Here is a 15,886-nt window from a genome sequence, read left to right as displayed (position 1 = left end):
TATAAACCCATTAAGATTGCTATCAGCAGGTTTAAACCTTCCAATACCATCACTAGTTTCATAACAGATCTATTGATGATTAATGTGTGTTATGCTACTTTAGAAACATTTGTGTATGCCATCTGCCCCTTCCTTTCAACAGGAAGCACTTCAAATATTGCTCACCAGCTAACATAGACCTTTGCCCACCTCTCAATTTTTCCTATTTTGATTTGTTTAATTTGTCTGGCTTTCAGTGTTCGCTCACTCTTGAAGTCTGATGTCTGATCACCAATCCTTTTCTTCTACAGTACCCTGTAGTTTATATTTCATCTCTTCACGTTTTCCCTGCTCATTGCCCTCTTTATACACACTCATGTCTTTCGCACACAGTCCCAAATTCTGTCATCATCTTAATCTTTTTTCTATCCATCATGGTCTGTATTTCTTAATTACTTTCTGCTTTCCAAGGTAAATTTCAGCTTGTACAAAGGCAAACCATGGAGCAGATGGATATTACCAATCTATTAAACCATGAACCATCCCATCTCGATGAAAAAGGGGAAAAAAAGCATGTATTTAAGCTGAGAGAAAAAGTTTTAAATAACAGAAAGTGCTGGAAACACTCAGCAGGTCAGGCAGCATCGAGGAGAGAGAAACAGAGTCAACATTTCGGGTCAAGCCCTTCGTCAGAACTGGAAAAGGTTATGGAAGAAAGATTTTTAAGCAGGGGCAGGGAGGAAAGAACAAAGGGAAGGTCTGTGATGGGATGGAAGGCAGGAGAGATTGATTGAGAAAAGGGACCTTCCCAATGCAAGCACAAGAGATGCAACACCTACCCTTCCCACTGTCCAGGGCCCCAAACACTCCTTCCAGGTGAAACAGCGATTTACTTGTACTAATTACAATTTAGTATACTGTATTCGCTGCTCACGATGGGGAGACCATACGCAGATTGGGTGACCGCTTTGTGAAACACCTCCGTTCAGTCCGCAAGCGTGACCCCGAGCTTCCGGTCACTTGTCACTTCAATTCTCCCCTCCACTCCACTCCCACTCTGATGTCTCCGTCCTCGACCTCTTACATTGTTCCAACGATGCTCAACGCAAGCTCGAGGAACAGCTCCTGGACAGTGAGAAGGGAGGAGATAAAAGTGCAGGTGTTGCATCTCCTGCACCTGCACGGGAAGGTGCTGTGGGAAGGGGAAGGGGTGTTGGGGTGATAAAGGAGTGGACCAGGGTGTCACGGAGGGAGCGGTCCCTTCAGAATGCTGAAAGGGGAGGGGAGGGGAAGATGTGTTTGGTGGTGGGATCACGGTGGAGGTGGCAGAAATGGCGGAGGATGATCTGTTGAATGTGGAGGCTGGTGGGGTGAAAGGTGAGGACAAGGGGATCCCTATAATGGTTCTGGGAGGGGAAGGGGCTCCGCCACCTCCATCTCAAGGAACAGCACCTCATCTTTCTATTCAGCACTTTACAGCCTTCTGGACTTAACATCGAGTTCAACAATTTCAGACTATAAAGTGGCCCCTGTATTTCTTTATATATTTTTTTCCCTCTTGTTTCCTCACATGATAGCTGTTAATGTTGCTGCCATCATCATTCACACATCATCTAGAGCCATCTTTTGTTTCTTAACTTGTCCCATTACCTCTCCTTTTGCCTTGCACTATCATCCCTTTTGTCAGTCAATCTCTCCTGCCTTCCATCCTATCACAGACCTTACCTTTGTTCTTCCTCCCCTCCTCCCTGCCTCTGCTTAAAAATCTCTCCTCCCTAACCTTTTCCAGTTCTGACGAAAGGGTTCGACCTGAAACGTTGACTCTGTTTCTCTCTCCTCGATGCTGCCTGACCTGCTGAGTGTTTCCAGCACTTTCTGTTGTTATTTCAGATTCCCAGCATCCGCAGTATTTTGCTATAGAAAAAGTTTTACTTCTGAATTAATGTAGACATGTGGTATAAACAAACATGTTGGGATGCTGATGGAAATAAAATGTTACAGCTAGGCCCAGCTGTAATGCCCTCTATGAACAAACAGCCTGCCAACTCTCACTGTCTAGGATCATACATGAAGAATGGCCACGGGAGATGCACTGGTACAGTTGCTGGTGTCTATGGAACCATGTCCCACTATGAGTGACTGCCTTCAGAGAGGGAAGAAAATAGGAAGAAAAAAATTCTAAAATGAATTGGTTTTTCCATTCAGTAGTAATCTTCAAAACTGTAAATTTAGTCCCAGTTGTCTTCTTTTGCTACTTACCTTTAACGAGAGAGAGAGAGAGAGAGAGCGAGAGAGAAAGAGAGAGCGAAAACAGCACAAACTGAATTTCTGCCTGGCCCTTGTGGATCTTGTGCTTATTACAAAAGGAGAAGTACTTTGAAGCTTTATATTCATGCCGACTTTTTTTGCTAATGTTAACGAATGGAAGAAAATAAGCCTCAGTATTTGCTGCATTGAGTTTTCATTTTACCAGCATTTCAGTATATATATATAAATATTTAAGAATTTGTATATTCCACCCCATTAGTTTGATGGTTTGGAAACATAGTTGAAGAACTCACCTTTGGGAGCCAGGTTCAGCATATCACTTGAACGAAATGAGAGCTCTTCTTCTGAGCCAGCAGTGAAATCATATTCTGCCCTTGCAACAACATGATCATCTTCTCCATTTGCCCAGCTTGTTGATTCTTATTTGAAAATGGAGGAAAGTACATATTAATTTTAGCAAATTAACATGCACAATAACCAGCCAAGAAAATGTACGGAAGCTCAGACAACAAAAAGTACAAGCATCCTGTAATTCAGACTGTGGTCAGTGCTATTGGTATCAGCTTAAACAGGTTGAAGATACAGAGGATCTGCAACAATGGAGCCCTTGCTGCCAACGAATAACTGGACTGCAGCAAGCAAAGCTCTGATCACACTGAAGGGGAGCAGAGGTACCGCTTCTATCGGGCTGTTATTCAATTCTGTTTCTTCCTACATCCTTCCTCAGTATTCTCAAGATGACAAAAGATGTTAGTTTTATTTTTTAAAACAACGTTGTTTGAATTAAATACTTTTGTGAAGGTGGAATCCTGGCAAAATTGTGAAGAATTCAATTTGTGGAAAACATTTGACAAAAATTATATGAAGTAATTCCTTCCTTTTGGCTAAACCGTGCCATAATTTTAATCCGCATACTGGCCACATGCAATCTAATGATCTTGTTTGTTATGAAAAATAAGAAAAGGAAACTACTAAGATACAAGAGGTTTTATTTTGAAGATTGTACCATTGAATCCACATGCAGTCCACTATGGAGGATGGAATATTAAATTCCTGGACTTGAGATGGTAATGTGTCAGTTTGGCTCATTGGTAGCAGCACCCTCACCTCTGAAGCAGAAGGCTGTGGTTCAAGCCCAACTCAAGGAATTAACTACATCATCTAAGCTGACACTTCAGTGCAGTACTGAGGGAGAGTTGCAATGCCGAAGTGGATAAGGCTCTGTCTGCCTGTTCAGGTGGATGTAAAAGATCCCATGCTACTGTCCTGGCCAACATTCCTTCCTCATACACAACTGATTATCTCATTTGCTGTTTATGTGATCCTGCTGTGCACAAGTTGGCTGTCGTGTTGCCTACATAACAAGTGATTGCATTGCAAAAGTGATTTATTGGGCCGGAATTTGCAGTGGGTAATAGCGGCGAACTAACCCCGTTCGCTGTTATTACCGCTTTGAAACTGACCGCAACTTCAGGATGTATACATACTAACCTAAACGCGGAAATCCTGAAGTTGCGGTCAGTCATTCACTGCTCCGACACTGGCTGCGCTGTACCCCCCCTCGCCCAACCATAGCCAGCAATCAGTGTAATCAGTGAAATGAGTGAAACTGATGAAAACTTGAGCTTTTCCATGGCAATGTCGCTGTTACATACCCCATTAAAAATTAGGCCTTGTTGGATTAGGTGTAACTGAGGTTTCAACAGCATATTCACTGCTAAACAAACAATACGGCCCTGAAAAACTAATTTTACGGAGTATCAAATTTCTCCATTATGATTAAAATTACAATTAAGAAATTAAAAAAATATATTTTTTAAAGTTCATTTATATTTATTTCAGTTTTACCTTTTCCCCATGCGAGAGCCCCAAACTTTGTTTCAATCTCTAACTTCTTCACTTCCCGATTCCCTGTCTGTGAGAATTCTGCATAGTGATTGGCTGCTTAGACAGCTTGTTGACATCACAGCAGAGCGCGCTAGGGATTCCCCACTGTATTACACTGAAATCACTTATGCGTTGAAAAAGGCAAACTTCTCGCCACGGAAATCACAAGATTTTTGTGGGCAGCTTTTTTCTGGGCCAGCGGCAAATGCCTTTGCTTCGCCGCTGACCACAAATTCTGGCTATTAAATTGTCTGAGGCAGCGTGAGGGTGTAATTAGCTGTTATGTAAATGCAAGTTCTTTCTTTCTCTTTCTAATGATGATACAGAACTAAATCATATCAAAGGTTGTTTCAGCTGAATATAATACTCTTAGCTGATTTATGAAGTGCATGTTGAGTTATTTTAAGCATTTAAATAACATAAAATGTCTAAACACACATTGGAACACAATTATATTGCAATAAGCGGTCAATGAAGTCGAAGGTTAAAACCCCATTATTCAGCAGTTTTATTTTTTTTGATCAGCCTGGTTTCTGACGCTCGCTGACATCCAGCATCAAGGGGTAGAGTTTCTGTTTGTTTAAGCCAGTAATATCAGTGCAATCCGAGTGGAATAGGCCGAACCAGCGCAAAAGGTCGGGGAATTTTAAACACAAGTGAGTTACAACCAAAACCACTTATGTTAGTGTTTTCTACGAGCATTTACGCTGGTTCAAAGATTCAATTCGCCTGGATCAGGCCCCGTCCACAAAACCAGCCACGTCCCCAGTCGAAATTGCGAGATTCCGCCAATTGCGCTGGTTCAGGAAGGCTCTTCAAATTACGTTCATTTTCTTAGGCGCACAAGAAATAGTTTCATATCAAAAATAGTTAATTTACCAAGAAACTGACTAGTGTACGCCAATGAAATTATTAAATGGTTCATTATAGTTTTTTAAAAGTAATTTTCAATGATTTCTAATCAGGTTACCGACAGGTGGAGGATTGGACACCCTTATCCAAAGTGCGTATTTTTGGTGATAAACCCATTTTCAGCTGTATTAATAAAACTGCACCAGGTTAGCACTCTTAAATACATCAAGGAATACTTTTTAATGGAAAGAAAAAATAGAAACTATTATGTTCTATTACGCAGCTCCAATGCACTGGTTCATTGAAGATTTTACATTTGTGAAGATTTTACATTTGTGATTATTTATGTAAATTAAATTAATGAAAATTTAGTGCAATTTTGAGCGCATTTTAGGCACAATTTCCCGAATGCACCCAAAGCGGAAACCATTGTCTTTATCCACAAACCAAACTACTGAGAAATCCACACAATGTTATTTGCTCGATTTGAAGTGCACAGTCCATCTCCTGTAGAAACACAACCACCTAATCAAGCCCAGAGAGCTCGGCTGCAGGCAGTTTAGAGATCCCTCCCCCAACGTGTGTACCGAGATGTCTAACCAGGTAAATCCGTATTGCTTACCAGCACAGAGCACTAGTAGTTTTCTCGTTCCTTATGCAGCCTGGAGCACCCTGCATGTCAAGGCACTTGGCTTCAGATAAACCTGCAAGCAAGTGGGAAGAATACCAGCCCCCAGTGATAGGTGGATCACCTGAGGTTGCCTTAGTGATCCAGGCTAACAGGCCAATCATCACCAGTATCCTGGAGAGCTGTAGAGCTGCCTGGTTTAGGTATTAGATTAGAGGGTTGACTTGGTTCCAATCTTCCATCATCAGGCATGTCATCTTGGAGCCAACTTGGCCCCAAAAAGTGATTCTACTTACAAATATAGAACTAGAGGATATAAATAGCCGTATGACTGTGTGAAAAAAATGGGGAGGAGAAAATGCTTCCCTAGATTGGCAGATAAACAGAAGATCTAAGATCACAGAACTGATTTTCTTGGTGGAACACAGAAAATACAAAGGATTTCTGCCTTTTTTTGTTACCCTTACTGATTTTCTCTCATCCCCTTCTCGTCTGAAGCCACTGACTCCTTGCTGGGGTATGCTTTCACAGGCATGAGGTGCCATCTAGTACCTTACTCAAATGTCCATTATCTATGTGTGAGCCTTGACAATGCGTGACTGCAGGCTATTTAGCCAGAGGGGCCATCACAGCCAAGCCTGACCCTGTCCTCACCCAATGTTCTGAAACATAGACAAGCATGTGCACGCACACTTCCAGCAAATGTTGCTGGATAGTAACTAGGAGCCGTAACCCTGGCTAAATTTTCTCCCCCCAGAAACACTGATACAACTGTAGCACCCCAGCTGAAATCAGCGAATTCAGAGGAGATTTTGAATCTGGAACCTTCCAACTTACTGGATAAACTCAATCAGCGGTAAGAGGGGCCTAAAGTTGTTTTGTAATTTTCCCCAATACCTTTACTTTCAGATCTCTCCAGATTCATGTCTCAAAGAGTCAGGCACTGGAGGAGTTCTGCTCACAGACTTCCACCTGAGCCCCCTTTTGGCCATCTACTATCCAGACACACATTGATTTTCCCTCCCCGTTGCCTCTGCCTGGCAGCTCACAACTGACGACAGCAAACATGAGGAACTGAGCAGACTAAGAAATTGAATCAAAGATCTTCCTACTCTGTACACTGCACATTACAACTCCACCTGCACTATTATCACATTGTCCAACACCACAAAAAGAAATTCATATTAAAACATTTTTTCACTTCCTCTGACTTACATTAGCAGAACATTCCATATATATATAAAAAACACACAAAAAACTAGTAAAAATTACTATTGGGCATCACAGGATTATTTTTCTTAAAATATTAAACCAAATTAGGCAAAAAAAGGTATGAATTTAATCTGGATTGATTTGGATTTTAAATACTATTTAGGGCTCATCTCCTATATTACTTTAGAGTTATGGGTGTTCAAGTATGTATTACAGACAGATGTGCAATCACAAGTTGGTTTGCGGTTCTATTGAGGGGCATGCAAGTTAGAAACAACCAAATGCTGGAAATTCATCCCTGATTATTTATTTTGTACACTTGCTATACAAGGTATAGCTTTTCTTAACCCAATTCTGTCTTATACACAAATCACTAAAAGCGAGTGCACAGGTACAAAATGTAATCAAAAAGACTCGTGGAATGCTGGCCTTTATCTCAAGTGATGCTTTAGTTGTACAGAACCTTGGTCGGACCCCATCTGAAGTACTGCCTCAGTTCTGTACACCGATCAGGAAAGGTATGTTGGGCTTGGAGCGAGTACAGCACAGATTCACCAGAATGATACCAGGTGTTAAAGTATTAAATTATGAAGACAGGTTGCAGAAACTTGGCATGTATTCCCTTGCATTTAGATGGTTGAGGGGCAATCTAATCAAGGTGTTTAAAATGATAAAGGAATTTAATAGGATAAATACAGAGAAATGGTTTCCTCTGGTGGGGAAATCCAGAACAAGAAGGCATCCAAAAATTAAAGCCAGACCATTCAGGGAGTGAAATCAGCAAGCATTTCTTCACACAACGGTTAAGGGAAATCTGGTACTCTCTATCCAAAAGACTGTGGATACTGGGTCAATTGAAATTTTCAAGACTGAGATCGCTAGATTTTTTATTAGTCAAGGGTATTAGGTATCAAGGGATAAGGATTAAAGGCGGGTAAATGGAATTGAGGTACAGGTCAGCCACGATCTAACTGAATGGTGGAACAGGCTTGAGGGACTGAATTCCTGTTCCTATAACACTATAGTGCTGGCTGCTCCAATGCTCTGAACCTCCAAGCGTTGCTGTGTAACTTTGCACTTATATCATATGTACACAGTCCCTAAATAAATCAGTGCACAAATTACCGAGGGCTGCTCTCATGCACCTCCAAATGGCAGCTCACAAATGGCACAGTCCAGCAAGAGGAAACCTGACTATCTTTTCAATCAGAGGGAATGGTACAGAATGCAAGGGAGGCCCAAGGGAGAATAAAAAGAGTGAGACAAAAAAGCAAAGACACAAACACATACAGTAAAGAAAGACTTGCATTCATATAGTGTCCTTCACAACCTCAGGACATCCCAAAGCATTTTACAGCTAATGAAGTACTTTTGAAGTGTTGTCACTGTTGTAATGTAGGAAATTCAGCAGCAAATTTGCGCACAGCAAGCTCCCACAAACAGCAATGTGATAATGACCAGATAATCTGTTTTAGTGATGTTGGTTAAGGGATAAATATTGACCAGGACACCAGGGAGAACTCCCCTGCTCTTATTCGAAATAGTGCCGTGGGATCTTTTACGTCCACCTGAAAGGGGTTTAATGTCTCATCTGAAAGACGATAGCTCAGACAGTGCAGCACTCCCTCAGTACTGCACTGGTGTGTCAGCCTAGATTATGTGCTCAAGGCTCCGGGGTGGGGCTTGAACCCACAACCTACTGACTCAGAGATGAGAGTGGTACCAATGAGCCACTGCTAACACACACAGTAATAGGATATCGTTTTCAGGAAGTGAGATGTTGAACAAAACTGAATACCTTATGTGGAGATACACAGAGTTACAATTGTACACTATGAGTAACCTTTACTTGTATAAGCAGTCAATGAGATAGTACCTCACTGATTATTCCAATTGTGTTTTAGTACTATAGCTGATAATTCTGCACAAGGTTTAGAGCAGAATTACTCACTAAACTTTTGACAAAAGCTCCAGCCCCAATATCTATCTCTCTTTCTCATATATCTCTGGCTTAGCAACATCTAAGCTAATGGACAGTGCGTTTCTCTGTTTTTTCCACACCATGGTGCAATTAAAATAGTTTTTGATCTTTTGCTTTTTATAAGCATGCAAGTGTACAAGACTGAGTGCTTAATTACTCAGCTTTCTGAGGAATGCAGTCCTTAGAGTGGTGAATAGAGTGTGCATTTGCCACTTGTGAACGCTCCACATTGGGCAACTGAGTCTCAGTACACAGGTTACACTACTATCACACCATTAGCATTACTTCACAAATCAGACTCCTGGCACAGAACACTAACATGGAGTGGTGGAGTGTTGGCAAACACAGCTTTAAAGTAAGGTAAAACAAAATGTGTGCTTCTGATTTGGTTTTAAGACAGTATTTGCATTAGTGACTCATTTTAAATATACGTATATTGAAAAAAACTTGATTTTGGAAAAGATGGCATGTGTTGTTGCATACAAAGAGAATGGCTGGAAAAGATCATCAACTGAAGTCATGCACTGTCTTCTCAAACTCTAGTAATGTTAACTCCAGAGGGAGGTTTCAAAAGAAGAAAAAGTTAATTTCACAAAAACCTCTGGATAATTCCTTCTTTACAGTTAAATAAGCTCCAGAAGTCCATTGCTACCAATGACAGATCATTCGGAAGGCTTATCTCACCCCATCTACTGCCCTTATATACAGGAATATCTTCCTCACTCAGGAACTGGTCAAGTTCATTCTTAAAGCATACCCATTCTTACCACATTTACCTGTAATGTATTTGAGAAGAGAAATACTTTGCCATCTATCCTCACTCTGCCTACATAACTTATAGGTATGCCCTTTTGTCACAATATTATATCTACTCCAAATAACTAAATCCACTTTATCCAATTGTTTTATAATTTTATAAACCTCTATGATATCTCCCCCAGCCTAAGATTCTTCAAAGTAATTAACCTTCTCTAAGCCTATCACAACTAACAGATCTCAGTATAGGCATCATTCATTTTGCCCTTCTCGGCACCCTATCTAAAGCGTCAATATCCATCATCGAAGTAGACTGCACAGAGGAACACATAGTTTCTAATTAAAAACAGATACTGAATTTAATTGGGAAGTGTTTTAGATTACACAAGAACATTAGCTGCTTATGACCCTACTTTAGTTCATTTGCAGAATATCCTAACCTCACGTGGTCCAAATTCAACTCTTCACTCTCCAGTTCGAGCCGGAGCAGACTAGAATAGTTATGGCTGCACTGCCTCACTGACTGTACAACCAGTGCACTCAACCTCCCCTCACTGCCTGTATAATCAGTGCACTCAACCTCCCCTCACTGCCTGTACAACCAGTGCACGCAACCTCCCCTCACTGCCTGTGCAGTGCACGCAACCTCCCCTCACTGCCTGTACAACCAGTGTACTCAACCTCCCCTCACTGCCTGTACAACCAGTGTACTTAACCTCCCCTCACTGCCTGTACAACCAGTGTACTCAACCTCCCCTCACTGCCTGTACAGTGCACTCAACCTCCCCTCACTGCCTGTACAGTGTACTCAACCTCCCCTCACTGCCTGTACAGTGTACTCAACCTCCCCTCACTGACTGTACAACCAGTGTACTCAACCTCCCCTCACTGACTGTACAACCAGTGTACTCAACCTCCCCTCACTGCCTGTACAACCAGTGTACTCAACCTCCCCTCACTGACTGTACAACCAGTGTACTCAACCTCCCCTCACTGCCTGTACAGTGCACTCAACCTCCCCTCACTGCCTGTACAGTGTACTCAACCTCCCCTCACTGCCTGTACAGTGTACTCAACCTCCCCTCACTGACTGTACAACCAGTGTACTCAACCTCCCCTCACTGCCTGTACAACCAGTGTACTCAACCTCCCCTCACTGACTGTACAACCAGTGTACTCAACCTCCCCTCACTGCCTGTACAACCAGTGTACTCAACCTCCCCTCACTGCCTGTACAACCAGTGCACTCAACCTCCCCTCACTGCCTGTACAGTGCACTCAACCTCCCCTCACTGCCTGTACAACCAGTGCACTCAACCTCCCCTCACTGCCTGTACAGTGCACTCAACCTCCCCTCACTGCCTGTACAACCAGTGCACTCAACCTCCCCTCACTGCCTGTACAGTGCACTCAACCTCCCCTCACTGACTGTACAACCAGTGTACTCAACCTCCCCTCACTGTACAACCAGTGCACTCAACCTCCCCTCACTGACTGTACAACTAGTGCACTCAACCTCCCCTCACTGCCTGTACAGTGCACTCAACCTCCCCTCACTGACTGTACAACCAGTGTACTCAACCTCCCCTCACTGCCTGTACAGCGTATTCAACCTCCCCTCACTGCCTGTACAGTGCACTCAACCTCCCCTCACTGCCTGTACAGTGCACTCAACCTCCCCTCACTGCCTGTACAACCAGTGCACTCAACCTCCCCTCACTGCCTGTACAACCAGTGTACTCAACCTCCCCTCACTGCCTGTACAGTGCACTCAACCTCCCCTCACTGACTGTACAGGCAATGCACTCAACCTCCCTTCACTGCCTGTACAGTGCACTCAACCTCCCCTCACTGCCTGTACAACCAGTGTACTCAACCTCCCCTCACTGCCTGTACAGTGCACTCAACCTCCCCTCACTGCCTGTACAACCAGTGCACTCAACCTCCCCTCACTGCCTGTACAGTGCACTCAACCTCCCCTCACTGACTGTACAACCAGTGTACTCAACCTCCCCTCACTGCCTGTACAACCAGTGCACGCAACCTCCCCTCACTGCCTGTACAGTGTATTCAACCTCCCCTCACTGCCTGTACAGTGCACTCAACCTCCCCTCACTGCCTGTACAGTGCACTCAACCTCCCCTCACTGCCTGTACAACCAGTGCACTCAACCTCCCCTCACTGCCTGTACAACCAGTGTACTCAACCTCCCCTCACTGCCTGTACAGTGCACTCAACCTCCCCTCACTGCCTGTACAATCAGTGTACTCAACCTCCCCTCACTGCCTGTACAACCAGTGCACTCAACCTCCCCTCACTGCCTGTACAGCCAGTGTACTCAACCTCCCCTCACTGCCTGTACAGTGCACTCAACCTCCCCTCACTGCCTGTACAGTGCACTCAACCTCCCCTCACTGCCTGTACAACCAGTGTACTCAACCTCCCCTCACTGACTGTACAACCAGTGTACTCAAACTCCCCTCACTGCCTGTACAACCAGTGCACTCAACCTCCCCTCACTGCCTTTACAATCAGTGCACTCAACCTCCCCTCACTGACTGTACAGGCAATGCACTCAACCTCCCCTCACTGCCTGTACAGTGTACTCAACCTCCCCTCACTGCCTGTACAGTGCACTCAACCTCCCCTCACTGCCTGTACAGTGCACTCAACCTCCCCTCACTGCCTGCACAGTGCACTCAACCTCCCCTCACTGCCTGTACAACCAGTGCACTCAACCTCCCCTCACTGCCTGTACAACCAGTGCACTCAACCTCCCCTCACTGACTACAACCAGTGTACTCAACCTCCCCTCACTGCCTGTACAACCAGTGCACTCAACCTCCCCTCACTGACTACAACCAGTGCACTCAACCTCCCCTCACTGACTACAACCAGTGTAATCAACCTCCCCTCACTGCCTGTACAACCAGTGTACTCAACCTCCCCTCACTGCCTGTACAACCAGTGTACTCAACCTCCCCTCACTGCCTGTACAACCAGTGTACTCAACCTCCCCTCACTGACTACAACCAGTGCAGTCAACCTCCCCTCACTGCCTGTACAGTGCACTCAACCTCCCCTCACTGCCTGTACAGTGCATTCAACCTCCCCTCACTGCCTGTACAACCAGCGCACTCAACCTCCCCTCACTGCCTGTACAGTGCACTCAACCTCCCCTCACTGCCTGTACAGTGCACTCAACCTCCCCTCACTGCCTGTACAGTGCACTCAACCTCCCCTCACTGCCTGTACAACCAGTGTACTCAACCTCCCCTCACTGACTGTACAACCAGTGTACTCAACCTCCCCTCACTGCCTGTACAACCAGTGCACTCAACCTCCCCTCACTGCCTTTACAATCAGTGCACTCAACCTCCCCTCACTGACTGTACAGGCAATGCACTCAACCTCCCCTCACTGCCTGTACAGTGTACTCAACCTCCCCTCACTGCCTGTACAGTGCACTCAACCTCCCCTCACTGCCTGTACAGTGCACTCAACCTCCCCTCACTGCCTGCACAGTGCACTCAACCTCCCCTCACTGCCTGTACAACCAGTGCACTCAACCTCCCCTCACTGCCTGTACAACCAGTGCACTCAACCTCCCCTCACTGACTACAACCAGTGCACTCAACCTCCCCTCACTGACTACAACCAGTGCACTCAACCTCCCCTCACTGCCTGTACAGTGCACTCAACCTCCCCTCACTGCCTGTACAACCAAATGACCAAGATGTGTTCTGGAAGAGTGGAAGTATCATGCGTGGAAATTAGGACTACATAAAACTTGTCAAATCTGAGTCAATAGAATTGTAATATACATCTGTGGTGTTAATCTGTTCCACAAAAGCATTATAGCATCGGATGGTAACAATTACAAGTACGGAAAAGAATAGCTAATTTAAGAAAATGTTCAGTACCTCAATACCCAAATGCCTAAAATGATAATTGCACAGGTGAGGTATTACTCTGCATCATTCTTCAAGACTTAACCACTGATTGCATTTATTGTTTGTCCCTTTTCTATCATACATCCTTTACAAATTTAGGCACTGGATCTTGATACAAGATGGGGAGATTACAATAACATTTTAGCTGCCTTTATTTGTCAGAGATCTTCTCACCTGGTTCGTAAGAAGTAGCTGAGCTTAATAATTTCCATATGAGATACGGACCTCCAAGAACAACTGCAAAGAACAAAAAGATGGGCCAGGATTTGCCTGACCCAGGTACTTTGTCTTCAGCCCCAGCTGGAACCACAGCACCAGCACTGTCTGCCCATAAATCCTCAGCCTCAGAGTAGTTCCGCAGACCCAGTAATCTTTGTAGCTTCCTGTACATGGAGTTCAAAGTTCTGATCAATGCAAATGCCGAGAGAACTTTGGTAAAATGCACTCGAAGTCTGGAAAAGTGATTAGCAACATCCAAGACGGCTCTGAAACTGTTGTACACTGCTGAAAAAGTAGCCTCAAGCATCATACTGACAGAAGCAAATGCATGAACAATACTTTCAATGGACTGAAATGCTCCTCTACTGCTTTCTTCAGCCTGGCGTACAAACCTACTGGGAGGTACATCATCTGTTCGAAATCTGTTGTAGCCAAGACCGCCATATCCGTAGCTATAAGGGCTATAGCTTCCATATGGTGTATATGCTGGAGAGAAGGTGTTATAAGCAGATCTATAAGTGCTGAGGTTGCCAACTCCAGTCTGTTGTGCTGATCTTGGGGGAAGAGGAGGTGGAATTCTTGTAAGTACAGGCTGTCCTTGTCTCATAGGTAGGCCAGATAACAGTTCAGCAGATCTGAAATACAGGAAGCACAAATACAATTTTAAAACACAAACCAAATAAAAAATACTTGCTCTGCACGGAGAAAAAGCATCATTATGGGGTTCCTAGCCGAAGAATTGAGATCGACTCAGAAAATCAAAAACAATAAAATTTAATGAACAAATGAAGCTGTACAGGAAACTGTAGGATACAATGCAAATAGGTCTGGTCTGCTTGAAAGCCTCTCTGGAAACTGCTAGAAGGTTCTGAGCTCAACTGCTAGCAGGTTCCGAGCTCAACTGCTAGCAGGTTCCGAGCTCAACTGCTAGCAGGTTCCGAGCTCTGATGTCATGACGTCATCACGTTCTTCCTGCCGTTGAGAGATCACGTGATGGATGGCATGACGTCATCACGCGAGAAGCCCTAGTACAGTTAACAGATACATTAAAGGTGCAGCCCCCAGCTGTACTACATTGCTATAAAAGGAATCATATACAATTGTCCGTGATCCTCTGGTGGTTCCGCCACATGCGCCCCCCCAGAATTGCTTTTAACAGAGAAGGTAAGGCAAGAAGGGGGTCCGACGAGTCTGTCCGACCGACTGCGATACCCCGGCAGCTGGAACGGAGCGCTAGAAGACGAACTGGCCGTTGGCTGTGGTTGGGATGACGCCACAGGCGGAGGAGAAGAACAGGCCGGCTGTGGTCGACCCGGTGAGGCGGGCACTGGCGACTCAGCGGATGACTGTGGCTGTACTGGACCGGCAGTCGACGGTGGATGACCACGACGAGGTGGCTGAGCGGTGACGACTGGTTCGCTCAGATCCAGATGCGCCGGTTTCAACCGGTCGATGGAGATGTGGTCAGGCTTACCGCCGACGTCGACTGTGAAGGACTTGTCACCTGACAAGATGACGCGGAACGGACCTGTGTAAGGCGGTTTGAGCGGGATTTTGCGAGCACCCTGCCGAATGAACACGTATTCTGCGCTCTTAAGATCCACCAGGACATGGGAGCGCTGCAGGTCATGATGCGACGTAGGCACTGGGATGAAATTCCTAGCCGCTTCCTGGTGGCGGACGAGCTGCTGAGCTGGGGACCAGGGTTCCGTGTGAGGAGGAAGAAAATCGCCAGGCACTCCGAGTGGTTGGCCGTAAACCAGCTCTGCTGAAGAAGAATGCAGGTCGTCCTTAGGTGCCGTGCGAAGACCTAGCAGCACCCAAGGGAGCCTGTCCACCCAACTAGGCCCATGGAGACTAGCACGCAGTGCGGCTTTAAGGGACCTGTGGAATCTTTCACACAGACCGTTCGCCTGTGGATGGTGGGCGGTGGTACGATGAAGCTTGGTGCCCAAACCTTGAGCTACGGCGTTCCAAAGCTCACAGGTAAATTGAGGCCCCCGGTCGGAGGAGATGTCAGCCAGTACCCCGAACCGAGCTACCCACGACGAGATGAAGGCTCTGGAGACGTCTGCTGCTGTGGTGGCAACCAAAGGAATTGCCTCTGGCCACCTGGTGGTGCAGTCTACCACGGTGAGGAGGTGAGTGTAC

The 15,886-nt window shown here is 45.2% G+C and overlaps 1 protein-coding gene across 1 annotated transcript in view; it reads right to left on the bottom strand.

Annotated features, from left to right (window-relative positions):
- Nucleotides 1–15,886, bottom strand: part of pex13 (peroxisomal biogenesis factor 13) — a 31,221-nt gene that overhangs the window by 1,612 nt on the left and 13,723 nt on the right. The window contains exons 2-3 of the mRNA XM_085981428.1: nt 13,691–14,370; nt 2,541–2,666 (exon numbers count right to left, since the gene is read on the bottom strand). Of these exons, the coding sequence (XP_085837554.1) occupies nt 2,541–2,666; nt 13,691–14,370 (806 nt within the window). The remainder of the gene's footprint in view (nt 1–2,540; nt 2,667–13,690; nt 14,371–15,886) is intronic.

The sequence above is a fragment of the Somniosus microcephalus genome, chromosome 3 (genome assembly GCF_052327205.1).
Source record: "Somniosus microcephalus isolate GS21.2 chromosome 3, FLI_Smic_1.0, whole genome shotgun sequence".
NCBI lineage: Eukaryota > Metazoa > Chordata > Chondrichthyes > Squaliformes > Somniosidae > Somniosus > Somniosus microcephalus.
This window is presented reverse-complemented; position numbering and strand designations above follow the sequence as displayed.